At 58.9% G+C, this 27,904-nt stretch overlaps 1 protein-coding gene across 5 annotated transcripts; it reads right to left on the bottom strand.

The window, feature by feature from the left end:
• LOC135188423 (nuclear receptor coactivator 6-like) lies at positions 1 to 27,314 on the bottom strand. 5 transcript variants are annotated; one of them, XM_064167833.1, is made up of 6 exons: positions 27,180 to 27,314; positions 15,205 to 15,312; positions 7,900 to 8,037; positions 7,527 to 7,793; positions 1,398 to 1,554; positions 1 to 166 (listed from the first exon to the last, which is right to left on the bottom strand). In XM_064167833.1, the coding sequence occupies exons 2-6, from the start codon at positions 15,242 to 15,244 to the stop codon at positions 40 to 42; spliced, it is 729 nt and encodes a 242-aa protein (XP_064023903.1). In that variant the 5' UTR covers positions 15,245 to 15,312; positions 27,180 to 27,314; the 3' UTR covers positions 1 to 39. The 5 variants fall into 5 exon arrangements, with proteins under 5 accessions (XP_064023903.1, XP_064023902.1, XP_064023904.1 ...); XM_064167832.1 differs by lacking the exon at positions 27,180 to 27,314 and adding an exon at positions 26,767 to 26,855; XM_064167834.1 differs by lacking the exon at positions 27,180 to 27,314 and adding an exon at positions 26,556 to 26,636.
• Between the last annotated feature and the right edge of the window lie 590 nt (positions 27,315 to 27,904).

Genomic DNA, 27,904 nt, shown 5'->3' on the forward strand with positions numbered 1-27,904 from the left:
CCAAGTGTAAAAGCTGCCCAACTGAAGAGCAAAGGCGACTTAACCCTGCCCCCCCTGCATGGGGAAGCCTGCTTCCAGCCGCACCGAGCCGCCTGCCCCCAGGGGGCCGTTGATCCGCACATCCTGGCTCCTGCTCTGAGCCAAGGCTAAGTTGATAGCACCTTCCCTGAAAGAACAGAGCCTGGGTCAGCTGAGTGCCACGCAAAGGCAGCACACAGACAGCTTCAAAAGGACCTTGAGAAGATGCCAAGCAACCAAGAAGGAGCTTCAGCTGTGCTGTGCTGCTCCTGAGCCAGACCTGGCCAGACTGCAGAGCTGGGCACAGATGAACCTCATGAAGTCCAACAAGGGTAAGGGCAGAGTCCTGCTCCAGCAGGCACCAGGACAGGTGATGGCGTGAGCTGCTGGAGAGCAGCTCCCCAGGGAAGGACTTGCAGTCCTGCAGGACAATAAGCTCCCCACGGACAGCAGTGTGCCCTGGTGGCCAAGGAGGACTCTGGGAGCAGTAACAGAGTGCTCAGCGAGTGGAGGCAGATTCTCCCTGCCCCTCTGCTCAGCCCCAGTCAGACCACAGCTGCGATGCTGTGTCCAGCTCTGGGCTCCCGGCTCAGAGAGACAGGGACCTGCTGGAGAGAGCTCGGCAGAGGCTGGCAGGGTGCTTAAGGGGCTGGAACGTGTCTGAGGACAGGCTGAGACCTAACCCCGGGGCTGGTTAGGCTGGAGAGGAGGAGGCTGAGAGGGGACCTGATCCATGTCCACAGACATGAGGGTGGGGGACAGGGGGGCTGGAGCCAGCTCCTTGCAGTGCTGCCAGCGACAGCACAAGGGGCACTGGATGTAAACTCAGCCACGGGAGTGCCACCCTCACAGGAGGAGAAACTTGTTTGGTGTGAGGGTGCTGGAGCCCTGCAGCAGGCTGCCCACGCAGGCTGTGGAGTCTCCTCTGGAGATCTCAGAACCCACCTGGATGTGTTCCTGGGTGACCTGCCCTGAGTGGCCCTGCTTTGCAGGGGGCCTGGACTGATCTCTGGAGATCCCTACTAGCCCCCTCGAACCCTAAGCCTATCCCCACCCAGGCTTCAATCGCATTCGCCCCCAGTGTGCTCCTGGGCAGCTGTCCAGAACTGCCCCTGTGAAACCCACTGAAACTTTGGCTTTAGGAAAGCCTCACATGGAACAACCATGGACGAGATCCTGCCCAGCCATTTCTCAAGCTCAAACACTTTTCAGGTGGGTTCCTGATGCTCAGAGGACCTTCAGGCAGCACCTCTGGTACTGACCCTCTCCTAGAACAAAGCAAAGCTGCTTTTGCCCTGCAGGCATCCTCCAAAGCTCTCAGCACACAGCCAGCTCGGCTGGCAGTGGCTGCCAGGGGAGCAGAGGAGGTGTGAGCAGTACCTTCAATCTGCACGGAGAGGATGCCCAGGTCCCGCAGCTGCTGGTTGTTGCTCTGCGCCAGGACCCGCAGCCGCTCCGCAGCTTCCCGCGGGATGTTGAAGGTCACTCGGACACTGTTCCAGGGCTCAACCTTCTGCAGCTTCAGCTTCTTGGACTCTGGAGAGGAAGAGAGGCAGAGTCAGTGCAGTGGAGAGGTGGCCTGGTAACAGAAGCACAGCTGCAAAAGCGACGCAAGGACCTGCTCTAAAGCTTGTCCTGGAGCACAGGAGATGCCTGTGGCACACAGCCCCGCGCAGCCACCGCCTGCTGTGCCAGCTCTGGGCTCCTCACTGCAGCAAGGACTTTGGGGGGCTGGAGGCACCCCAGAAAAGGGCAGCAAAGCTGGGAATGGGTCTGGAGAACAGGGCTAGGGAGGAGCAGCTGAGGGAACTGGAGGTGTGCAGTGTGGAGAAGAGGAGGCAAAGAGGAAATCTCATAGCTCTCTACAGCTCCCTGAGAGGAGGCTGCAGTGAGGTGGGGCTGGGCTGTCTGACCAAGTAACAAGTGACAGAACAAGAGGAAATGGCCTCAAGTTGCACCAAGGGAAGCCAGGTTGGACACTGGAAGAATTTCTTCCCAGCAAGGCTTCTCTGGCACTGGAACAGGCTGCCCAGGTCAGTGCTGGCAAACCCAGCATTAAGAAGAGTGTGGCCAGTAGGTCAAGGGAGGTTCTGCCCCTCTGCTCTGCCCTGCTGAGCCCACAGCTGCAATACTGTGTCCAGTTCTGGGCTCCCCAGTTCAAGAGAGACAGGGACCTGCTAGGCTTGGCTATGAGGATGATGAAGGATCTGGAACATCTGTGTGAGGAGGGAAGGCTGAGAGACCTGAGGCTGTTCAGCCTGGAGAGGAAAAGGCTGAGAGGGGACCTGAGCGATGTCTGCAAGTATCTGAGGGGTGGGGGTCAGGAAGAAGCTGCCAGGCTCTTGTCAGTGGTGCTCAGTGCCAGGACAAGCAGCAATGGACACAAACTGGAATCCAGGAGGCTCCCCCTCAACATGAGGAGAAACTTCTTTGGTGTGAGGGTGCTGGAGGCCTGGAGCAGGCTGCCCACAGAGGCTGTGGAGTCTCCTGACCCACCTGGGTGGGTGACCCTGCTCTAGCAAGTGGCTTGGACTGGATGATCTCTGGAGGTCCCTTCCAATCCCTACTCTTTTGTGATTCTGTGACTCTCCAGACCCTTCCCCAGCTTTGTTGCCCTTCTCTGGATCTGCTCCAGCCCCTCAATGTCCTTAGAGTGAGGGGCCCAAAAGTGATCCCAGGATTTGAGGTGTGGCCTCACCAGTGCCCAGTCCAGGGGCATGACCCCTGCCCTGCTGCTGCTGCCCACACCATTGCTGATCCAGGCCAGGCTGCTGGTGCCCTTCTTGGCCACCTGGGCACACCCTGGCTCCTGTTCAGATGCTGTCAACTGGCCCCTCTGGAAGGCTACTGCCAACAGAGCCCTGAGAGTACTTCATTAACTCCTACCACACTGATCAGTTTTTCTGAACAGGTAGCTTCAATCCACTGCAGAAACAAAAGCTCCTTAAAGTGGTGCAAAGTCTGGAGCTGCACTTCTGAGCACCTGCTGCACACAGCCTGCCAGCACAGCTGCAGGCCTCTGAGACCCCTCTGGGGATGGGGACTCCACCACCTCCCTGGGCAGCCTGGGACAGTGCCTGAGAACCCTTGCTGGGAAGAGATCTTTCCTGATGTCCAACCTGAACCTCCCTTTGTGCAACTCTTGTCCCATCACTCGTTACTTGGTCGAACAGCCCAACCCCCACCCTGCTCCAGCCTCCTCTGGGGAGCTGCAGAGAGCAAGGAGCTCTCCCCTCACCCTCCTCTTCTGGTTTAAACGTTAGAGGTGGGAAGTGGCAAGAAGGAAGGGCAGGGCCCTCGGGTGTGTTTGCAGTGGCACCTGACTAAACCCCATTTTAGGAGCACTACAAACAGATCCCTGATGCAGGTTTCTGCCTTTCTGGAGAGCAATGAACAGTGGCCCCCAGCTGAGTCACTTCCTCACTGTCCTGTCAGAGTTGCTAGGAGTTTGCTAACTCTCTGATTCTGAAGATGCCAATGAAGAATGCAAACAATTCACTCCTGGCCTTACCTATTCACCAAGCCTCCTGCTGCTGCAGCAGCAGTGCTGTTATTAAGCTCAGCTTCTTTCTACCCACAGACACATTTTTGGCTGGAAGCACGACAGGAGGAGTTTTTAAACCTCCTTCTGTGTGGGTCTGCACACTCCTACATTTACTGTTATTAATGCTCCAGTAAGATGAGCAGCTCCCAGGAGCCAGCAGTGCCCTCCTGCAGCCAGAGCAGTGTGGGCAGCAGGGCAGGAGAGGGGATTCTGCCCCTGCACTCTGCTCTGCTCAGACCTCACCTCCAATCCTGTCTCCAGCTCTGCTGTCCCCAGCAGCAGAAGGACAGAGAGCTGCTGAAGAGAGGCCAGAGGAGGCTGCAAAGATGCTGCAAGGGCTGGAGCAGCTCTGCTGTGAGCACAGGCTGAGGGAGCTGGGGGGGTGCAGCCTGCAGAGGAGAAGGCTCCAGGGGCACCTCAGAGCTGCTGCCAGTGCCTGAAGGGATCCTGCAGGAAGGCTGCAGAGAGACTTTTGCTGAAGGGGTCTAGAGCCAGGCCAAGGGGGATGGTTTGGAGCTGAGGCAGAGCAGGCTGAGAGTGGAGCTGAGTAGGAGGGTGGTGAAAGTCTGGCACAGGCTGCCCAGGGAGGCTGTGGTGTTCAAGGCCAGGCTGATGAGGCCTTGAGCATCCAGATCTAGTTGTGAGGTGTCCCTGCCCATGGGAGGGGGTTGGAGTAGATGAGCTCTGAGGTCCCTCCCAGCCTGAGCCACTCTGTGACTCTCTGACTCTCCCTGCAGCCCTGTTTCCATCTGCAGATAGCAGCCCCTGAGTTCCTGCCTTCAGACGCTGCATCTGGGCTATGCCTAACCCAGTGCCCTGCACTGACACCACCCTGCACATGCTGCCTTGCCCTGGGTCACTTCAAACAGCACAGGGCCAGCTCTCACCCTCATCTGACACTGGGGCTGTGTGCTGTGTGCTGCCCCAGCCACGGTGATTGGTCCTGCCATCAGCACTTGCAAGGAGCTCAGCATGCATCAGCTCCACACAGCCACAGACCCAAACTGTTTGCACTCAAATCCTCTGCAACCCATTCAGGCATTTCACACCAGGAACCATCTGCTTTATGCCTCCTTCCAGCTGGCTGAAGGACACAGCTCCAAACAGAGCTATCTCCTCACAGGGGCCTGTCTCATCCCAGCTTTTTATCTCCCCAAGAGATAACGTCAAGGACAACAGCAAGTGCCACCAGACCCAGCTGGCTGCAGCTGGGCACAATGGGAAGAGGGGAAAAAGGTGTCAGAGAACTTCTCCTCGCCCTCTACTCTGCTTCAGAAAGGAATCTTGACAGTGTGCAGCAAATGCAGGCTGGGGCTGGGCACTGAATGGCCACAGGAAAGTAAAATGCTGACTGCCTGCTTAGACCTGGGGCTGCCAACTGCCCTCTGACCTGAGCTGGGCACTGCCTCTGCACAGGGCACCTTAAAGACTTCAGTTACAGACTCCAGGTTCAGCAGGGATGAGGGCAGAGTCCTGCCCCTGCGAAGGAAGAGTCAACTGCAGCAGCACAGGCTGGGAGGTGGCTGCTGGAGAGCAGCCTGGGGAGAAGCACCTGGCAGTGCTGCTGGGCAGCGAGTTCTGCATGGGCAGCAGTGTGCCCTGGGGGGCAAGAGGGGCAGTGGGGTCCTGGGGGGCATTCAGAAGAGTGTGGCCAGCAGGGCTAGGGAGGTTCTCCTGCCCCTCTGCTCTGCCCTGCTGAGCCCCATCTGGAATCCTGCACCCAGCTTTGGGCTCCCCAGTTCAGGGGGGACAGGGATCAGCTGCAGAGAGCCCAAGGGAGGGCTCCAAGGATGCTGCAGGGAGTGCAGCACTGCCTGAGGAGGAGAGGCTGAGAGCCCTGGGGCTGGAGAGTCTGCAGAGGAGAAGGCTGAGAGGGGACCTGAGCAATGTCTGTAGGTAGCTGAGGGCTGGGGGGCAGGAAGGGAGGCACAGGGACAGCCTCTGCTCACCTCTGCCCTGCCACAGGACAAGGGCAAGGGAGGGAAACTGCAGCACAGGAGGTTGCAGCTCAGCATGGGGAAGAACTTCTTGGCTGGAAGGGTCCCAGAGCCCTGGCACAGGCTGCCCAGAGAGGTTGTGGAGTCTCCCCCTCTGGAGCCTTCCCAGCCCTGTCTGGATGTGTTCCTGTGCCACCTGTGCTGGATTCTCTGCTGCTGCTCTGGCAGGGGCTGGGCTGGGAGATCTCCAGAGGCTCCTTCCAACCCCTGACATCCTGGGATCTGGGATCCTGTTAACCTTATCTTGGCCACTCAGAGGCCATGGGGTATGTGACAAGCAGCCATGCAATTAACATATTCAAACCTCAGCTAGAAAACTGCTTTGAAGAGCAAGAGGCTGCCTGCAGCAGAGAGCAGAGCTCCAAGGAGCAGCATGCAGGGAGGGTGACCTGCAGGTACTGGCAGGAGCTTGGTTCACAATGAGCAGAGAGAGGGAGCCTGTGGGTGCTGATGTGGCTCCCAGCTAGTGGTTATGTGACACATGCCAGGTGCTGCCCTGCTGCCAGGCTCCAGCACTCTCCTGCCACCACACTTCAGGCACCCTCCCAGGCTTCTTTTGTTTCCACAGCAAATGACTGCAGTGACAAAAAAGGGAAGCTGTTAGCCTGACCCTTCCAGGGATCTCTGAGGGGGGCTGCAGGGGGTGGGGGGAACACAGCCCCGAGCATAGAATCACAGAAGGGTCTGGAAGGCACCTCCAGAGCTCAGCCAGTCCAAACCCCTGCACTCAGCAGGGACATCCTCCACTGGAGCAGGTTGCCCACAGCCCTGTCCAGCCTCACCTGGAACATCTCCAGGGCTGGGCCTCAAGCACCTCCCTGGGCAACCTGTTGCAGTGCTGCAGCAGCCTCCTGGGGCAGAACTTGTTCCTCACATCCAATCTCCATCTGCTCTGCTCTGCTTTGCAGCCATTGCCCTCGTCCTGTCCCTGCAGCCCTTTGGGCACAGCCTCTCTGCAGCCTGCTTGCAGCCCCTTCAGGCACTGGCAGCAGCTCTGAGGTCTCCCAGAGCCTTCTCCTCTCCAGGCTGCACCCCCCCAGCTCCCTCAGCCTGTCCTTACAGCAGAGCTGCTCCAGCCCCCTGCTCATGGCCTCCTCTGCAGCCTCTCCATCAGCTCACTGACCCCCAGCAGCACAGTGCTGCAGCCCTGCCCCAGGACTCGCTGGCACAGAACACAGCAGTGTGGCACAGAGGGAGAAGGAAGATAAAACCAAGTAAAACATGGGAAGAGGGCAGCAGTGAATGGAGTCCCTGACTGAACCAGACTCAAACACTAACACAAACCTTGCAGCCTGTGTCTCTCAGAAGAGCAGCTCCCAGATTCACTAACAGTAACCCAAGCAAACCTTGTTACAAACTATGGGACTCAAAAGCAGTAATGATCTTGTTCTTTGTCCAAGCCCCTTGCTCACTATCACTGTAAGAACCATGGAATCACAGCAGTAGAGGTTGGAAGGACCTCCAGAGCTCACCCAGTCCAATCCTCTGCCAAAGCAGGGTCACTCAGGGCAGGTCACTCAGGTACACACCCAGGTGGGCTTTGAATGCCTCCAGAGGAGACTCCACAACCTCCCTGGGCAGCCTGCTCCAGGGCTCTGCCATCCTCACAGGGAAAAGACTTTTCCTTATGTTCCCATGAAACCTCTTCTGCTCCAGCTTGCCCCCACTGCCCCTTGTCCTGCCACTGGGCATCCTCCTGACAACTCACCCTTCACATCTTCATCAACATGAGTGAGATCACCTCAGTCTCCTCTGAGCTAAAGAGCCTCAGCTCCCTCAGCCTGTCCTCACAGGGGAGATGCTTTCACATCACTGTGGCTGGACTCTTTGAAGCAGTTCCATGTCCCTCTTGAGCTGAGGCGCACAGAACTGGACACAGTATTGCAGCTGTGGCCTCAGCAGGGCAGAGCAGAGCACGGAGCTAAGAGGGAAGAAGGCAGCTGGCAGAGGCCCCCAGGGCCCATTACCCATGTGCAGAAGGCCAGGCACGTTCTCCAGGATGATCTCTAGCTTCTGCTCAAAGTCTCTGTCTCCTATATTGCCTTTAAAAGCTACAAAGATGGTGGAATCCTGAGGAGTAGCTTCCTGCTTCACTTCATCTTCCTCCAGTCCCGAATCCAAATCCACGGAGTCAGCCATGGCTGAGGAGCAGCAGGAGGCAGAGCTCTCTAAGCCGGGTACATCATCCACAACCATGGCTGCAGCAGGGGGTCCTGTCAGACCTGCAGGGGATGCTTAGGAAGGAAAAGAAGAAATCCAATCAGCACAAAGAGAGTGTGCAAAGACATCAGCAGGAGCTCGGCGGCCACAGACACCCCCTGGGGCCACAGACAATCCTACCTGGTGAGCCAGTGCCAGGGGCTGCCAGACAAACGCTGCCACCCTGCCGGTGGTGGCCATGGCCCTGGCCCAGAACACACAGAAGTGGCTTCCTGATGGAGTTCTGCTGCACATGACTTGAGAAGGATTCCAGGTGACCTAAATGATAAGACAGGCAGAAAGGAAAGGAGAGGGAGAGAAAAAAACCCAAAAGATGGTCAGAAAACCAATCTTATTGTTTGCATATTGCACAGAGGGCAACGGGCAGCCAGTGCCAGCTCTGCAGTGCCAGCTCTGCAGTGCCAGCTGCCAGGACACTGCTGCTCTCACAGGGAGCCTGCAGCAGCGAGGCAGGAAAGCACCCAGCTTAGCTTCAGGGCTTGCAGGCTGTGCAGCAGGACTGCCACAGCACATTTCAACCCGGAGAAGTCTGTCCCTGCACAAACAGCTGCTCACCTTCAGGGAAGCCTCAGGCACGCTGCAGCCCTTGCCAGAGGTCTGTAAGGATTCAGCTGTTCTCAGCTGCCTCTGCACAGTACAAACCCCAATCTGCTCCCCTCTGCTAGCCCACGACTGCCCCAGTGGCCCTGGGGAGCTGTCTGTATTTCACTCTGAAACAGAGTCAAACAGATGAGGTTTTTTACTTTATAGAATGCATTTGCAGCTGACTTTTCCTTGCCATGATGACATTAACCTAAGCTGCTCCCTGCTGAAGCACGGCCTGCCCAAAAAGCCTTCCCTGAGTACCCATTTCTCCACTCCACCACAAGTGCCACAGGGCTAAGGACCTACTCCCCTACACCGAAGGCTTTGCAGGTATTGCTGGAAGATGAAAAGCCACCAGCTAGAACCAAAACAGGGACCTGCTCCCGACCACTGCTGCCAAAGCCAAATCAATTCCACAGTCAGGACTGTCCAAACCTCCTCACTGCACAGCTGTGGGCATGCAGCACCACCCACCGAGGGCATCTGGTCTGGGATCAGACAGCTCAGATGGGACACAGGTTGGGCTCCTGGCTGAGTCAGGCTCCCAGCACAAATTAGAGCCACAGCTCTGAGATTAAGAGAGAGCTGCAGAGCCTGGCCAGAAAACAGCCTTTTTAAACACAAAATCCAACTCCTTTAGACAAGCTCAGCTCCAGCTCCTTGCTGCTCACACACTCAGGTCACACTGCCAGCAGGACAACACAAAGACACAAGACACACGTGGCAAAGGAAGGACACAGAAGGCACAAAGCCCTCAGCTGCTGCTCAGGTCTCTGCACACACTCCCTGGGACTGTACAGGGTAGAGGGTTTCAGAGTCACAGAGTGGCAGGGGTTATGGAAGGGACCTGCAGAGATCATCCAGTCCAACCCCTGCAGAGCAGCACACCAGGGCAGGGCACCACAGAACACATCCAGGTGGGGTTGGAAAGTCTCCAGAGAAGGAGACAGGAAAGAAGTTCCTCCTCAGCTTCAGATGGCACTTCCTAGGTCCAAAGTCTTGTGCCCATTGCCTCCTGCCCTGTCACTGGGCACCACCGAGCAGAGCCTGGCCTCAGGCCCCTGCCCCCTCCCCTTAGAGGTCTGTAAGCATTGATGAGTCCCCCTCAGCTCCTCTTCTCCAGGCTGACCACCCCCAGCTCTCTCAGCCTCTGCTCACACCAGAGCTGTCCCAGTGCCCTCAGCAGCTCAGTGGCTCTGGGCTGGGCTCTCTCCTTTGTCCTTCTTAAGCTGGGGAGCCAAGAACTCACAAATGGGTCACAGTCAGGGCTCCATCTCCATGGCGCTCTCACAGCTTACTCAGCACACCAAGGACTGTTTAAAGAAGGGAATAAAGACAAAAACGTTGCAAACTCATTGCCAGGTGAGCACAGGGACAAGGAACTTTTTCCTTTGCCCCAGCCCCCTTGCTGCTGTATCAGACTCACAGCTCTGAGCGGTTGGCAGCTCCTTCCCTTCAACACTCTGAAAGTGAGAACAAGCAACAAGCACCTGTGAAAGGCTGCTTCAGACAACTCTCAGACATTACTTCTTGGTCAGGGAATGACAGCATCACAGCACACATCCTGCTGGCACAGCCCTCCAGGCTCATCCAGGCCAAGCCTCCACCCAGCACTGCAGGCTCAGCACCAAACCATGGCCCCTAAGCACCAGGGCCACAGCTGCTGGAGCACCCCCAGGGATGGGCACTGCAGCACTGCCCTGGGCAGACCACTGCAAGCTCTGAGAAGCCTTCCAGGGCACAAATAGTTCCTGGTGCCTGGTTGCACCTACCTCAGAGCACCACAGGGCTGCACTGTGTGGGTCAGAGAATGCAGCTTCAGCTCCCCTGGCGTTCTCCTGCTTCTCCACCCAGCTGCCCCCCTCTCAAGCACAGGCAGCAGAGCCCTTCCCACACTCAGGTGCAACTCCTCTCAAGTCTGACAGGAGGAAGCAATGGGTTTAGGAGCTCTTCCCTTCAGGGTGAGCACAGCAGCCCTCCATCTCCAACCAAATCAATCCCAGCTGCATCCCTCCTCCTAACAGCTCCTGTAATCTCCTGCCCAGAGGCTTGACTGCCATAAATCAGGAGCCAGCACACCACCAGCAGCACCACTGCATGGAGCTCAGCTCAGCACTGCTCCACACAGACACAAAAGCCTTTAGCAAAGCACAGACAGGTAAACTCTGCTCACAGGACCGTTAGAATCAGAGCATCATTAAGGCTGGCAAAGATAATCCAGTCCAACCCTCAACCCAGCCCCAGCACAGCACCAAACCCTGGCCCCAAGTGCCATGGCCATAGGCTCCCTGAGCACCTCCAGGGATGGAGACTCCACCACTTCCCTGGCAGCCTGTGCCAGTCCCTGACCACTCTGGCACCAAAGAAATTTGTCCTCCTCTCCAACCTAATCTTCCCCTGGCACAATCTCAGGCCATTGCCTCTCCTCTCACCTGATCCTAGGCAGCAGAGCCCAACCCAGCTCGCTGCAGCCTCCTCTCAGGGGAGCTGTAGAGAGCAATGAGCTCTGTCCTCAGCCTCCTCTTCCCCAACTAAACACCCTCAGCTGCTCTTCATACAACACCCTCCAAACCCCTCACCAGCCTCACTGCTCATCTCTGGACCCCCTCCAGCACCTCCATGCTTCCTTACACTGAGCAGCTGCTGTGAGCTAGATGACCTCCCAGAGAGCTACAGAGTAAAAGCCACACGCTGACCTGCTCTGCCCCACAGCACACTTCATGTGCCCTCAGCATCCATGCTCATGTGGCAGCACTGACAGGACTCTGAGCACCACCCTCCATTCAAAGAGCCCAGAGGGCTCCTTCCTGCCTCTGCACCCTGTTTTAGTTTCCACTTCAACATCTCCCATCCACACAACTGCTTCTGGGAGCTCAGAGCCCACTCCAGTGCTGCCATGTGGCACACCCATGGGCCTGGCCTGGGAGAGGGCCAGCAGCACAGCAAGCACCACCTACTCATGCCAAAGCTGGCCCTGGATCAGTAGAGGCTCATTATAACAGAGGAAGAACCAGGACACACCTGCAGCCCTGGCTGGGAGGGAAGACAGCAGTGTCCACAGGGAAGCAGCCAGGGCAGCCCTGGGCTGGAGCTCTGGGGTACATTTAGCACATGTCTGGAACCAGATGTGAGCTAGCAGCACGAGCAGTGTGGGCGAGCAGGGTGAGGAAGGGGATTCTGCCCCTCTGCACTATCTGCTGAGACCACTGTGCCCAGCTCTGGAGTCCCTGGGACAGGAAAGGTCTGGAGGTGCTGGAAGGTGTCCAGAGCAGGGCCAGGAGGATGAGCAGAGGGCTGGAGCTGCTCTGCTGTGGGGACAGGCTGAGAGAGTTGGGGCTGTGCAGGCTGGAGAGGAGAAGGCTCTCAGGAGACCTTACTGTGGTCTTGCAGCGTCTGAAGGGGGCTGCAGGGAAGCTGGGGAGGGACTTCTGAGGCTGTCAGGCAGTGACAGCAGTGGGGGGAATGGATCCAAGCTACAGGAGGGGAGATTCAGAGTAGACACTAGGATGAAGTTCTTCAGCACGAGGGTGGAAGCCTCATCCCTGGAGGTGTTTAAGGCCAGGCTGGATGTAGCTCTGGGCAGCCTGATCTGGTGTGAGGTGTCCCTGCCCGTGGCAGGGATTGGAGCTGGGTGACCCTTGAGGGCCCTTCCAGCCCTGACAATTCATGGTTCTGTGGGTGACTGACAGATGTGCAGGCCAAGGAGCTCACAGGGGGCACAGCCATGCCATGGGCCAGGTCTGGGCTGCAGCACAGCTGAGTCCCTCCTCACGCTGTGGTGAACCCAGGAGGAGCCTGTCCTGCCATGCTCTGCTCCTCACCCACAGCTCTGAGAGCAAAAGGAAGCCTGCACAGCAAACTCAGCTCCACCTGACTGGGCAACGTCCAGGCCCTGGCAGAGCTGGGCTCAGAGCAACACCCGGCACAGGCAGCTGCTGTCACACGGGAAGCCAGCAGGCTCTGGGCTGCCAGCAGCACCACAGGGAGGTGCTGGTGTCTGGGGTTACAAAACACGACCAAATCAAGGACAGGAGAAACAAAAGCCCTTCTGTCTGGGTATCTTCAACCCAAGAGCCACTCAACTGCTCCCAGCTCAGGGCTGTGTCAGTCTGTGTCTTAAACAGGACCTGGAATCACCCAGGCAGACTGCATCGGGCTGGAAGGGACCCCACAGGGCATCTTGTGCAACCCCCCTGTGGGCAGCAGGGCCACCTCCAGCTGCAGCAGGCTGCCCAGGGACACATCCAGGCTGATTTTGAATGTCTCCGGGGTTGGGGCCTCCACCACCTCCCAGGGCAGCCTGTGCCAGTCTCTCCCCACCCTCACTGTGCAGAGCTCCCTCCTGCTGCCCAACCTAACCCTGCCCTGCTCCAGTTCCAAACCACTGCCCTTAACCTGCCCCCACAGCCCCTTCTGAGCAGTCCCTCCCCAGCCTGCCTGCAGCTCCCCTGCACATACTGAAACACAGCTCTAAGGTCTCCCTGCAGCCTTCTCTTCTGCACAGCTCCAACTCTCCCAGCCTGTGCTCCCTGCCAGCCACTGCACTCCATGCCCTGAGCAGGCCCAGCCAAGGCCCTGCAGGCTCTGCAGTCTCTTGCCCACAGCTCCTGTCCACTTGAGGCAGCACAACAGACACTTCCACACCTGGGGTCACACCACAACGTGACCCTCTCAGAACAAACATGCAGGCAGCTCAATGAAACAAGGAACACCAAAATCCTGCTCTGCACCTGAGGAAGTGCCCTTCCCTCTTGGGGAGGGGGAGGGAAGAAGCCTGGACTGATGGCTTCACTGGCAGGTGGCAGAAGCTGGCCCTGAGCAGGATACTCACCCTCACACTGACCATTACTTAAAGGTGAAACAGGGAAGAGGTAAAAAATCAGTTCACAAAAGAAACAATGGAGCCTCCTGGGGAACCCAGAGCTGAATAAGGACTAGAACTCTCTGAGAGCAGCAGCAACACTCCACAGGACAGAGAACCCAGCTTGCTCCTGCCATCACTGCAAAGTGGGGTTCAAACAACTCGATGGAGAGGGTGCAGAGGAGGCCACAAAAATGCTCAGAGGGTTGGAGGAACAGAGTGAGGGAGCTGGGGGTGTGAAGGAGAGGAGAAGGCTCCAGGCAGACCTTAGAGCAGCCTGCCAATGCCTGAAGGGGCTACAAGGAAGAGCACAGAATCCCAGAGTGCCAGGCTGGAAGGGACCCCAGGGATCAGCTGCCCCAAGCTCTCCAGGTGCCAGCAGAGCTGCCAGGAGCTGCCCCAGCACCCTGCCAAGCTGAGCCTTCCAACTGCCCAGTGCAGGGCACTGCACTGCTGCCCCTGGGAGATGATTCCAGTGCCTGCCTGTGCTGATGGGAAACATTTCCTGCTGCAGTGCAATGGGAATGTCCCCAGCAGCAGCTTGTCCCCACCAGCCCTTGTCCTTTCCATGGACTGCTTGTGGAAGAAGTCTCCACCTTCCTGTGGAGACTGTGCCCAAAGGGCTGCAGGGATAGGACGAGGGCAATGGCTGCAAAGCAGAGCAGAGCAGATGGAGGTTGGATGTGAGGAACAAGTTCTGCCCCAGGAGGCTGCTGCAGCACTGCAACAGGTTGCCCAGGGAGGTGCTTGAGGCCCAGCCCTGGAGATGTTCCAGGTGAGGCTGGACAGGGCTGTGGACAACCTGCTCCAGTGGAGGATGTTCCTGCTGAGTGCAGGGGCTTGGACTGGCTGAGCTCTGGAGCTCCCTCCCAGCCCATTTCTGTGATTCTGTGAATTCAATGGGGTAAAAAGAAAGGAAATCAGGCAAAAAGCATTTGCTGAGCAGTGCACTGGGAAGGCTTCCTGCTGCTCTTCTCCAGGTGCCAGTGAGGAAACCTCTGCAGGCCTGTAGGGAAGCCCTCAGGAGAGGGCTGGAGGAGTTCCAGCATTGCCAGGACACTGGGAGCAGATCACTTCCTTTACTCACACAGCAAACACTTCTGCACCCACACAGACACACTCCTCAAAGCTCACTCTTGGCCTGGAGAACCCAGAAGTGCTCTGATCACAGCCTTGCTTGACTGCAGTACCCTCCCCCAGCCCTGCCAGCCACTCTGCTGCCTGCCAGACTCTCTTCTCTGCTCTCTCAGTGTACGAACCTGGACACACACAACCACACAGTGATGCAAAGCTTGGCATGGGAGCATCTTGTGATGACAGGACAAGGGCTGATGGGTTTAAACTGGCAGACACTGGCACAGGTTGCCCAGGGAGGTTGTGGAGCACAGAATCACCCAATGTGATCTTTGATCACATTGGGTGATTCTGTGCTCCACAACCTCCCTGGAGGTGTTCAAGGCCAGGCCAGATGAGGCCTTGAGCAACCTGTTCTAGTGGGAAGTGTCCCTGCCTCTGGCAGGGGTTTGGAACTGCCTGAACTCTGAGGTCCCTTCCAACCTAACCCATTCTGTGATTCTCTGGTAGCACTGCTTTGGGCAGGCTCTGAAACACATTCTAGACAAGTGTGGGACGGATATGGAGCAGATGAAAGAGGCTGAGAGTCGCTGCTGTGATTCCAGTGAGCAGCTGAACACTTCACAGGCAGTGACTTTCCCTCTGCAGAAGGCCTGGGCTAGCTCCAGGGAGCTGGGGCTGCAAGCTTTGGCAGTAAGAAGCAAAGACCACAGAAGGGTCTCAGCTCTTCATTCTGGGAGGAAGGCCTGAGAACAGCTACAAAGCTGATGGCAAATGGCTGTGAGTGCTGCCGGCAGCCTGTGCAGACAGCCCAGCCCTTCACACACAGCTGAGGCAAGCACCTGTGTGAAGTCAGCAGGAGCACATAGGAAGAGCAAATGCAATGCAGCCAGTGCTTGGCTTACCTACCCAGGCCAATCCCACAAGCTCAGTAGTCCATGGCATACAACAGGGCTTCAAGTGAACTCCAGGCTGGCAAACATGATCAAGCAGCAGTTCCCCACAAAGCACTCCTGAAAGAAAGCCCCCAGGTTCCATCAGACAAAGAGCAGAAACCCTGAGCACAACAGTGAGCAGCTTCCCTGGCAATGTGCAGCTCTGCCCAGTAAACCCCACTCCAAACCCAGCTCCCTCCAGTAAATAAAACCCCCAGGGCACAACTCCGAGATTAACAACAGAGCCTTGGGCTGGAAAGAGCATCCCTGGCAACAGGGAAGCCTTCCCTCCAGCAGTGAGTGAGCAGTGACTTCATCTGGTCTAGATTAAATCAACCCTCTTGAAAAGAGACATTGGCACCACTGGGATCACAGCAGCACAGCACACATCCTGCTGGCACAGCCCTCCAGGCCCATCCAGTCCCAGCCTCCACCCAGCACTGCAGGCTCAGCACCAAACCATGGCCCTAAGCACCAGGGCCACAGCTGCTGGAGCACCCCCAGGGATGGGCACTGCAGCACTGCCCTGGGCAGACCACTGCAAGCTCTGAGAAGCCTTCCAGGGCACAAATAGTTCCTGAGCTCCAGCCTGGGGCAGCCTGGAACCATTCCCTCTGCCTCTGGCCCTTGGCACCAAGCAGCAGAGGCTGCCCCCTGCTCACTGCCCCCTCCCTGCAGGCAGCTGCAGAGAGCAATGAGCTCTGCCCTCAGGCTGCTCTGCTCCACCTGCACACCCCCAGCTCCCTCAGCCCCTCCTCACCCCCAGCTGCTCCAGGCCCTTCTCCAGCCTGGCTGCCCTGCTCTGGGCAGGCTCCAGCCCCTCAGTGTCCTTCCTGCAGTGAGGGGCCCAGAGCTGAGCACAGCACTCGAGGGGTGGCCTCAGCTGTGCTGAGCACAAGGGGGATGGGCACCTCCTGTGTCTGCTGCCCACCCTGCTTCTGACAGCAGCCAGGATGCCACTGGCATCATTGCCCACCCTGTCTCTGACAGCAGCCAGGATGCCACTGGCATCACTGCCCACCCTGCTTCTGACAGCAGCCAGGATGCCACTGGCATCACTGCCCACCCTGCTTCTGACAGCAGCCAGGATGCCACTGGCATCACTGCCCACTCTGCTTCTCACACCAGCCAGGATGCCATTGGCCTTCTTGCCCAGCTGGGCACTGCTGGCTCATGTTCAGTCACTGCCAACCAGCACCCCCAGGTCCCTCTCCCAGCTGCAGCTTTCCAACCACACATGCCCAGGTCTGGAGCTCCCCATGGGGTTGTTGTGACCCAGGGGCAGGACCTTGCTGAGCCTCACACAGTGAGCCTTGGCCCCTGGCTCTCACCTGCCCAGCTCCTGCTGCAAAGCTTCCCTGCCCTCTAGCAGCTGCACACAGCCACCCAGCTTGGTGCCATCTGCAGACTTACTGAGGGAGCCTCAGTGCCCTCCCCAGAGCAGTGCTAAAGGCACTAAAGAGGGCAGCCCCCAGCAGCACTAACTGGATGCCCATGTGCTCCAGAGCCATGCCTTCAGACTGATGGAATCCCCTGACAAGAGAAGCAGGCACCACCAGGATGCACTTCAGCCTGCAGCAGCTCAGGCTGAGCTTCTTCCAGAACCATGCTCCAAGCCCTCGTGTCCACCTCAGACAGACATTTTAGTGTCCAGTAGCCAACAAAGTGAGATGAATCCATCCCTGGAATCTGCTCCTGCTCAGCCTCACTGAGCTGCACTCCAAGGTCTCAGGGCAGTGGAGGCAGAGCAGCACATGGAAAAAAAGCAGAGCCCCTCCCCTGCAGGGGTTCAGAGAACACCCCAGAGCTGCCCTGCAGGGGTTTAGAGGAACACCCCAGAGCTGCCCTGCAGGGGTTTAGAGGAACACCCCAGAGCTGCCCTGCAGGGGTTCAGAGAACACCCCAGAGCTGCCCTGCAGGGGTTTAGAGGAACACCTCAGAGCTGCCTGCAGGGGTTCAGAGAACACCCCAGAGCTGCCCTGCAGGGGTTTAGAGGAACACCTCAGAGCTGCCCTGCAGGGGTTTAGAGGACACCCCAGAGCTGCCCTGCAGGGGTTCAGAGAACACCCCAGAGCTGCCCTGCAGGCAGATTCTCTGCTGACACAGCAGTGGGGAAGGCAGCACCCCAAAACAAACTGGGGAAGCAGAAATTTCCTATCATCTGTCCAGACTGCAAAGTAAAATGGCTTTAGGGCTTTAGCACTGTGCCACAGCCTCTCTGCCAGCCCTGCAGGAGGCAGCTAACAGCAGCTTCTGCTGCCTTCTTTCTGCAAAGGCTCTGCCATCCACGGAGCTCCAAGCAGAGGATCTGAGTGCCACAGAGCGGCTCAGGCTGGAAGGGACCTCAGAGCTCATCTACTCCAACCTCCTACCATGGGCAAGGACACCTCACAACTAGAACTGGGTGCTCAAGGCCTCATCCAACCTGACCTTGAACACCCCCAGGCAGGAGGCAGCCACAGCCTCCCTGGGCAGCCTGTGCCAGGCTCTCACCACCCTCCTACTGAAGAACTTCTCCCTCAGCTCCACTCTAACCCTGTTCTGCCTCAGCTCCAAACCATTCCCCCTTGGCCTGGCTCCAGACACCCTTACGACTAAGTCCCTCTGCAGCCTCCCTGCAGGCTCCCTTCAGGCACTGGCAGCAGCTCTGAGGTGCCCCTGGAGCCTTCTCCTCTGCAGGCTGCACCCCTCCCAGCTCCCTACGCCTGTGCTCACAGCAGAGCTGCTCCAGCCCTGGCAGCATCTTTGTGGCTCCCTGGACTCTCTCCAGCAGATCTGAGTCCTTCTGCTGGGGAGAGCAGAACTGGAGGCAGGACTGGAGGTGATGCCTGTGCCCCTGTGCTGCCCTGCTGCCCGTACTGCTCTGGCTGCAGCCAGCACACAGCTGCCTGCTGGGCTGCAGGAGGGCACTGCTGCACTGTGACTTGCTGAACTGGCTCTGGCCCACTCCTGAAGCCTGTCAAGACCCTTCTGGACAGATCCCTTCCCTCCAGCAAGTCCCCTGCTCCATGCAGCTTGGTGCTGAGGCTGCCTCAATGCCACTGCCCGAGCTGCTGACCAAGATGTTACACAGCACTGGACCTGGGACTGACCCCTGAGGAGCTCCACTTGTCAGTGGTCTCCACCTGGACACGGAGCCCTTTGAGTCCATCCCTCTGGCCAGTGCCTTGTCCATGGGGTGGCCAATCCACCAGGTCCATGTCTCTCCCCCTCTGAGACAAGGATGCCATGCAGCCAGTGCTGATGCCTTGCACAAGTCCAGGTAGATGACAAGAGAGCAGTGGAACCCTGCAAACAGCTCTGCCGTGCCAGCTGCACACAGCCTGTCCCAGCACCAGGGCTGCACACCAAGCTGAGAGGCAAGGCCCAGAGCTGCAGGAGGACATTCTCCCTGCACTCACCATGTGCAAGCCAAAACTCAAAGAAGCTTTCCAGATTCTAGAGCAGATCCTGCAGCAATTCTGCTTGTTCACCCTTTGCACTGTTTCAGACAGCTCCCATGGGGTGAGGAGTGTGCTGAGGCCCTGTGCAAGGACAGCCCTTGTGTGCCCAGGGAAGCTGCCGTGAAGGTGCCCTCAGAGCTGCCACACACCAGCCCTGTTCAAGCCGCTGGTGCCTCAGCAAGGGGAGGAGTGGACCCTTGGCTGGAGGGAAGCGATCTGAACATCTTGGTGCAGTGCCTTCCCCCCTCCCTCCTGACCCCCCCTTGCCACAGGGGCAGAGCAGGAGCTGGGCTCTGCACACCCAAGTGCTCCAGAACAGAGAGCAGGGCAAGCTGCACCGCCCGGGGGAGCTGCAGGAAGGAACTGCCCGGGCTGAGGGGAGACAACAACCAACTGCTGCTGTCCCCATTCCCCAGGTACATGAGCTTGGGTGTGGAGAACAACAAATCTACACTGGCTCCTGACCTCCAGCTTCCACCTCAGCAAGGGATCCCAGAGGCCTTGCAAGTGCCTAGACACTGACAACAGCTCCCCCACAGCACAGCCCCCACAAGAACAGCCTGGGGAGCGCTCCAGCCACGCTGCAGCATTCTTTACAGCCTCTGCTTTCCAAAGCATCAGCAAACTCAAGTCAGTCTCCAGGAGGCTTCACAGGCTCCTCCTGACACAGCACTGCTCCCCACAGCCCTTAGTGACACACCTAAAGCCTGGTGTTTGTGACAAGGACAGATGGCAGCTTGTCACGCACGACACCTCCTGCAGTGCCACCCTGACGGGCCCTGACAGCAGCTGCAGAGCAGCACTGCCTTGGAGAAGCTCTGCACAGCAGCCAAGAGTGTCCTAGGCTGCAGTAATAAAGAGTGTGCCCAGCAGGTTCAGGGAGGTGCTCCTGTCCCTCTTCTCAGCCCTACTTACACCTCAGGTGGAATACTGCATCCAGTCCTGGGCTCCCCACTCCAAGAGGGACAGGGAAATGCTGGGCACAGTTCAGTGGAGAGCCATGAGGATGGTTAAGGGACTGGGACATGTCTGATGAGGACAGGCTGAGAGGCTGTTTAGGCTGGAGAAGGCTGAGAGGGGACCTGATCAATGTCCACCAACACCTGAGGGGTGGCTGTGGGGGCTGGAGCCAGGCTCCTTGCAGCACTGCCCAGTGACAGGACAAGGGACAATGAACATGATCACAGGCAACTCCATCTCAGTATGAGGAGACACTGCTCTGGTGTGAGGGTGCTGGAGGCCTGGGGCAGGCTGCCCAGAGAGGCTGTGAGTCTCCTTCTCTAGAGACCTTCAGAACCCACCTCGATGTGTTCCTGGGTGCCCTGCCCTGGGTGACACTGCTTTGGCAGGGGGTTGGACTGGATGATCTCTGGAGGAGCTTCCCAGGCCCTGGCATTCTGTGGTGCTGTGATTCATGCCAAGCTACACTGGACACATCTCAGCCACTCAGCGTCTGACCTCAGGGTTGCCTTACAAAGCAAGATGACCACTCCTGAAGCAGTGTGTCCTGCAGCTAAGCCAGCTGCACAGGAGCTCCCACTCTGGGTAGCTGAGATACCAACAGGAGGAGGCTGCCAGGCTCCTTCCCAAGTCAAAAGTTAAGGTGGAATCAGCAATGTCCTTGGAAGCTGCAGGGTGCAACACTTGGTCAGGCAGCTCCCACAGGCTGAACTGCTCATTGCACACGTTAGGGGCACTTCCATTTGGAAGAAGCACACCAGAGCCTGGAACAGCTGAATGCTACAACACAGCCTGGCAGCAGGCAGCTTTGCTCAGGAAGATCCATCAGTGCAAGCAGCAGGAAAGTAAAACCAGATGCACCTGGCCAAGCAGCAGGATTTATGTGGCCTTCCATGGGCCGTGAGAAAACTCCTTGTCAAGTCTCAATCTCTTTGCTGTGTGCCTCAGCAAGCTCTGGGTTTGAAGCTGAATTACACCAGCCCCCTCTGGGCTCCCATGCCCCATGGACACTCCTTTCTTATCAAATCCTCCCCAAGCTATACAAATTTCTTCTGGATGAAGGGACAGAGGGGACCCTCAGCCAGTTTGCTGACCACATCAAACTGGGAGCAGTGGTGACAGCCCTCAGGCTGTTCTGCCAGCCAGCCCTGCACACTGGAGAGACCCAATGGCATCCAGCAAGGACTAGGGTAGAGTCCTGCACCTGGGAAAGAACAGCCACATGGAGCAGGGCAGGCTGGGGGCTGAGATGGTGGAGAGCAGCATAGCAGAAACAGACCTGGGAGTGCTGGTGGGCAGCAGGATGCCCATGGGCCAGCAACGAGCCCTTGTGGCCAAGGAGGCCAAGGGCATCCTGGGGTGCACCAAGAGCAATGTGGCCAGCAGGTCAAGGGAGCTTCTCCTCCCCCTCTACTCTGCCCTGCTGAGGCCTCACCTGGAGAACTGTGTCCAGTTCTGGGCTCCCCAGCTCAAGAAAGACAAAGAGCTACAGTAGAGAGCCCAATCCAGAGCCACTGAGCTGCTGAGGGCTCTGGAACAGCTCTGGTGTGAGGAGAGGCAGAGAGAGCTGGGGGTGGTTAGCCTGGAGAAGAGGAGGCTGAGGGGGACCTCATCAGTGCTTACAGACCTCCAAGGGGAGGGGGCAGGGGGCTGGGGCCAGACTGCCCTCAGTGGTGCCCAGTGACAGGGCAGGAGGCAATGGCTGTAAACTGGACCATAGGAAGCTCCACCTAATGATGAGGAGGGTGGCAGAGCCCTGGAGCAGGCTGCCCAGAGAGGCTGTGGAGTCTCCTGCTCTGGAGACTTTTAAGGCCCACCTGGATGTGTCCCTGTGTGACCTGCTCTGGGAGGAGGCTGGACTGAATGATCTCTGGAGGTCCCTTCTTACCCTTCCCACTCCGCGGCTGTGCAGCGCTGCTACGAACCAGCAGAGGTGCTCCTGGGAGCAGCAGCGCCCAGCTGAGGTCTGGCTGAACACTGCACCGCTCCTTCATCACAGACCTCTTCCTGCTCACAGCTCCTGCGACTCTGGGAAGCTCCAAGGGAGCTTCTGCAGGCCAGAAACGTACACTTAAGCTAAACCAAACATCTTAGAAGCACTTCTTTTGCCACGAGGCATTCAACACAGAGACAAAAAATACCAACAGCAAACCCTCACCTAAGAGAAGCAGGAGGAGCCCTGGTTAGAATCCATCTGCTCTGGGAGCCTCCTGTGCCTTATTTTGTGCTGCTCTGGGAAAGATTCCATTCCCAAAGTGTTCACTGTCACTGCTGCTGCTATGACCCACACAACCTAACCACCGGGCACCTGCTGACAAAACCAGAACACAGCCGAACTGGAGAGCAGGGCTGGGCAAGGCACCCCAGCCAGCCCTCAGAGGGGACACCTCCCCACACTGCCACTGGTTCCTCTCCACTGCTACTCTTAACTAAGCCTGGCTCAGAACACCTGCTCAAGCTACTGCCGTGGGAGGTTCAGCTCCTACGGCCAGTCTCAAGGCTGGGACAGCAAACTCCTCCACTCCTCTGGAGGAAGAGCCAGCAGAACTGCCAACAGGAGCCCTGGATGTCACCCCCCACCTGCCCTCCCCAAAACCAAAGTTACTTCAGCCACCCAAGCTTCCAGCTTGTCACATCCTCCTCCTATCATCCAGCCAGGAGGGAGGCTTCTGAGAATAGACCTGTCCCTGGGTCTGGAGAACACAGAGGCTGTGATCCCATTGCCACAAGCACTACCACAAGCAGAAATGCTCTCTCTAGGCAGGGCAGCTGATGGCTAAAGAATGACAATAACAGAACTGAACCAGTGCAGGTATGGCTGGAAGAATTTTACAGCCCCCACCTGCTGCTGGCACTTACAGGAGCATTGCCCCTCCACACTGCTGCTCAGGTGCCCACCTCTGCAGCTCAGTTGCTGGCCAGCAGGCAGACAGAAGAGTTCAGACATGACATCACTCATCTGCATTCTCAGCCTTCACATCCAAACCCCTGCACAAGGCTGTGCTTCAACACCTCCTCACCCATCATGCTGGAGATGTTCTCTCAAGTCCCAAAAAGACAACGGCTCTCATGAGCCGGGGGATCCCCTGGGCCATCCTAGCTCCCAGACCCCCAAAGGAGGGTGACTTACTGCCACACAACCTCAAGGCCACAACATATCCATGACAGAATCCATCACTTGCCTCTCTTTTTGGTGAGGATAGCAGCAACTCCTGTGGCACTGCTGCATGCAGATGGGATGCTGCTAGCAGCATTAACTGATGAGGACACATTGGTTGGAAAGTGACTCCTGGTGCCCAGTGAACTCAGCACACTGCCACACCTCTGCAAGGCCTCCACTGCTACCCCTCTGTGGAACCCAAAGCTTAAATGAACTTTCGTCTCCAACAGCATGATCAAAAGGGCTTCTCTCCTGTCTCCTTAGCCAGGACACTGAGCAGTGTGACGTTCACAGACCACCTTGAGCCTGACCTGCAGCTATCGACACCAAGAAGCCAACCAACACACAGACTACATGGCCAAAACACTCAGCTATCTGCAGCAGTGAGCTGCCCAGAGTGGCACAGCAGAGCTCCTGAGTGCCAACACAAACCACAAGATACCCATGGCTTCAGTAACCAAAGGTGAGTTGGTCACCTGGCCAAGAGGTGGAAAATCCCCACCTAGAGTCTAAGGAATCCCAGAGTGCCAGGTTGGAAGGAACCCTAAGCATCATCTGGTCCAACCTTCCTAGGTCACAGTCAAGCTGAAATGAGCTTGCCCAGCACTCTGCCAAGCTGAGCCTTCAAACTGTGCAGTGCAGGCCAATCCACTGCTTCCCTTGGGCAACCACCAAGAGAACAAGGGGACACAGTCTCAAGTTGTGTCAGGGGAAGTATAGGCTGGATGTTAGGAGGAAGTTCCTGGCAGAGAGAGTGATTGGCATTGGAATGGGCTGCCCAAGGAGGTGGTGGAGTCACCGTCCCTGACTGGATGAGGCACTTAGTGGCATGGTTTAGTTGACTGGATAGGGCTGGGGGATAGGTTGGACTGGATGATCTTGGAGGTCCCTTCCAACCTGGCTGATTCTATGGTTCTGTGATTCCAACGTCTGACTGTGCTCACGGAGAAACATTTTCTTCTGGAGTCCAAAGCTAAGGCAGCTTCTTCCAAGCTAAGGAAGCTTCTTCCCTGCCTCAGATCCGGGTCATCATGGATTATCTTCTCCTTCCACTTCTGCCCCTCAACATTCCCTGACCCCAAGCACTCTCTCCCATTACCTCTGCTCCAGCAGAGCCTTAAGGAACAAGCTGATGCTTGAGCAGCTTTTGTGGAGCACAGGGTTAAGTCTTGCTGTTCAATGGCCAACGCACCAACAGCGACCTGCTCACTTGTCCTCTCTGCACCACAGCAGTTGTAGTTCTCAAGAGAGACCACGTAGTTTGGGAAGAGACATCACAACACCACACCACCATCACACCATGCCTTCTACCTTTCAGGTGTACAGCAGTGACCTGCCCAGTGGCACTGCTCCTAATACAATCCAGCTGGCGCAGACACCTTTAGTCTTCAGTCCCTTCAGCACCAATCCCCTGTCCCCCCAGCTCTATTCAGCAAACTGTGTCAGTGTCCCTCAGCAACAGCTCCAGCCCCCATCCAGCATCAGTCAGCAGGGCACTGGAAAGCAGCATGCAGTGGAAATGCATTTCACAGGGTGAAAGCAGTCCCAAGCACCAGGAGCAGAGGGCAGAGTGGCACCGCAGGCACTCGGCACTGTGCACCTCTGCAGCTCCTCCAGCCTCGGCTCAGCGCTGGGGGACGTTGGGTTTCTGAGCTTTGCCCACGGCTGCTTTAAGGAAGCACCTCGGTTCCACTGGAGCACTGCGGTGCAGAGCTCAGCATCAGCTGAAGCCTGCTTCAGACAACCCCTCTGGAAGAAAAGCAACCTGTGGAGAACAGCTGGAGCACGCTGCTGGCAGCCTTCCCAGCTGGAAGCCAAAGCCTAAAGGAATAATACCCTTGGGAAGGTCTAAACCACCGGGAGATGTCTATGCTCAATGGGAGATCAGGTCTGTGGGCTGCCTCCCCCTTTGGATTATCCTGTCCCACAGGAGAGTCAGGGTACAGCAGGGGTGTGAGGAGTTCCCTGGTAAAGCCTGCTGACAGGACATGGGGCAGTGGTTTGGGAGTGGAGGAGGGCAGGTTCAGGTTGGACATCAGGAGGAAGTTCTGAGGATGGTGAGACCCTGGAACAGGGTGCCCAGGGATGTGGCTCAGGCCCTACCCCTGGACACAGAATCACAGAACCATGCAGGTTGGCAAAGCCCCTCAGGATCACCAAGTCCAACCTAGACTACTCCACAAGAGTCACCTTAAACCATATCCCCAAGCACCACACCCTAACCACCCTTACACATATCCAGGGTGGGTGACTCCACCACCTCCCTGGGCAGCTCTTTCCAGTCCCTGACCACTCTCTCCATGAAAAACTTTCTCCTAACGTCCAACCTAAACCTCCCCAGCCTCAGCCTGAGGCCATTCCCCCTTGTTCTGTCTCCATCTACTCGTGAGCAGAGCCCAGCAGCAGCCTCTCCACAACATCCCCTCAGGTAGCTGTAGGCAGTGATGAGGTCTGCCCTCAGCCTACTCTTCTTCAGACTAAGCCTCAGCTCCCCCAGTCGCACTCCAGATCAGCCTGGATGTGTCCCGGGGCAGCCTGCTCTACTCGCTGGAGGTGTCCCTGCTGCCAGCAGGGGGGTTGCACAAGATGCCCTTTGAGAGTCCCTTCCAACCCGATGCCACCTGTGACTGACTGGCAGGGGAGGCCTGGTGGCTCGGTCAGGGCCAGAGAGGCAGCTGACCTCCAGCAGAGCCTGTGCTGCAGGTGGTGGCTGGGCACCTGGGGAACGTGCCTCAAGACCTTTGCTTCTCTTCCACAAGACACGGAACACCTGGACACCCACTGCAGCTGCAGAGGAGCTGCTCAAGCCAAAGCTCTCTTATTAGTCCTGGCAACCCTTCCTGAAAGTGCCAGATTCGCTCTGCTGCTCTCTCCTCACTCAGGAAATACTGAGAGATGCTAAAATGCCATCCAGAAAGACTGCAGTGCCCTGATCCATACCAGCGAGGGGCACTGGCTTGCCTCCAGCAGATCCCACCGAGAAAGGCTCCTCTCCAGCCCGCAGCCAGGGCAGAACACCAACGTGCCTGCCCAGAACCAGAGGGGTGGCGAAGGGACAGAGCTCACAGCGCCACAGCCTGCAGCCAGCTTTCAGGTCCGTGCTGAGGGGAGCAGCAGAGCAGCTCTCTGCTTCCCATCCCCAAAGAGGTCTGAAGGACTCAGAACTCCGAGTTTGCTGAGACACTCCAGAAGTAGGCGAAACTTAGAGGAGCACAGAAATGAGAGAGGGAGCCAGCGAAGAACCTTCCCTGTGACAACTGCGGAGCCGCAAACAAAAGCCTGGCTCCGCAGAAACGTCAGCGCATCCTCGCTGACACCTCACGGCGCCAGCAAAGCCCGCGGGAGGTGCGGGCCGAGGAGCAGCACCCAGCAGCGGCGGCGGCGGCTGACAGAGCCGCGGCTGCCTCGGGGCCGGCTCAGGAGCGCCGTTCCCCGCGGGAGGCGAGGGGCTGTCCGCCCGCGGCCGCCTCCTGCTCCCGGGCCGCGGGGCTGACCTCACGCTTTCAAAAGCTGCGGCAAAAGGCTGAGATTGGAGCGCGGGGACAAACGGGTCCGGTTCAAGAGCCGCCCCGGCCGGGAACGGCTCCGGCTAGGCGAGGGCAGGCTGCAGGCCGCGGCCGAGCGGGCTCGCCCGGCGCTAGGGTCCCCGGTGGCAGCCCCCGCAGCACGCTGACAGGCCGAAGAGCCCCTCGGGGCCCGGTAGCCCCCGGCCTCAGCACCCCGGTCCGGCCCCTCGAGGTGCTCTCGGGGCCACTCACCGCTCCGCGTCCCGCCAGGCCCCACCACCCCTTCCCGCCGCGCCGTCCGCCGGCGGGCCCGGCCTGCTCCCCGCCCAGCCCGACACCGGGCCCGCCCCGGCCGCAATGCCTCTTCCGCTCCACCGCCTCTGTCACACCCGCCGCCGGCTGCCCGCGCCCCGCGGACAGGCCCCACCGGGGCCCGGCCCGGCCCGGCCCGGCCCGCCCTCACCTTGCGCTGCCGCTGCTGCCGCCGTGAGCGTGCGCGGGAGGGCGGGGGCCGCGGGGGCGGCCGGGCGCGGGTGGCCCGGGACAGGCAGCGCCCGGGACAGGCAGCGCAGGCCGCGCTGCCGCCGCCGCTCCGCCGCCTCGGCCTGGCTCCGCCGCCCTCCGCCGCCCTCCGCGCCGCGGCACGTGACCGGCCCGCCCCGCGCGCCTGCGTCCGAGCGCGCGGAGCCGGGCGGGGGGGCTGCGCCCCCGCGCGTGCTGCCGGTGCCGGTGGCGGAGCGGGCTCGGGGCCCGGCACGGCGCCAGAGCGGCGGCTCCGTGCCCTGGCTCAGCCGTGATGGCCTCCCGCGGGCTGCGGCGTTCCCCTCGTCCCGGTGACGCCCCCCCCAGCTGCCCGGCCCAAAGGAAGAGGCCTACCGGCATCCTGCGGGTCCCCGCGGGGAGCGGAGGGCTCGGAGGGTCCTTCGGCCCCGGCGGGGAAGCGCTGCTGGCCGCGGGGGGTCTGCCGGGCCTGCGCGTACCGTGAGCGGCGCCGGCCGCGGGGCTGGTTCCGCTGTTGAGGTCGAAACCATCTCCGGGTGAGGCGTCAGGAAGGGCGGGGGGGGAGGCGCTTGCGGCGGGTCCCGGGAGCCGCTCTGCCTCCCGCGGAGTTGCTGCGCCGCAGCCGCCGGCCTCACGGCGGGCAGCGAGCGGCGCTTTGCTGCCCCTTACCGCTGCGGAGCTGGGGCAGAAGCCGGACAGCGACCTGGTCCGGGCTCGGCAGGGGCCGCAGCCCCGACGGCAGTTCCAGACGGGGAGCCGGGCCCGGGGCCAGGCTCGCAGCCCGCACTGAGCCTAGGGAGCAGCTGGGAGGGCTCCGCAGCAGAGCTGACCCCACGGGCCGGTGTGCGGGACACGGAGCGCTCCGGGCCGCCCCTTGCTGCCGCCCTGGAGCGGTGTGAGCGATCGCCCCGAGCCCGGCGCTGCGGAGATGCCTGCTCGGCCTCCTCCGCTGGCTGCTCGCAGCAGGAAGCCGTTACCGGCGGCGGCAGGACACCGACGCGTGGCGGTTACTGTGCCAGGCTCGGGCAGTCCTCAGGGTCCTTTGCGGGGAAAATAAAAGCTTTGGCCTGCAGGAAGAGATCTGCTTCAGGTCAGGAGCT

This window comes from Pogoniulus pusillus, chromosome 29, assembly GCF_015220805.1.
Source record: "Pogoniulus pusillus isolate bPogPus1 chromosome 29, bPogPus1.pri, whole genome shotgun sequence".
In the NCBI taxonomy this organism is placed as follows: domain Eukaryota; kingdom Metazoa; phylum Chordata; class Aves; order Piciformes; family Lybiidae; genus Pogoniulus; species Pogoniulus pusillus.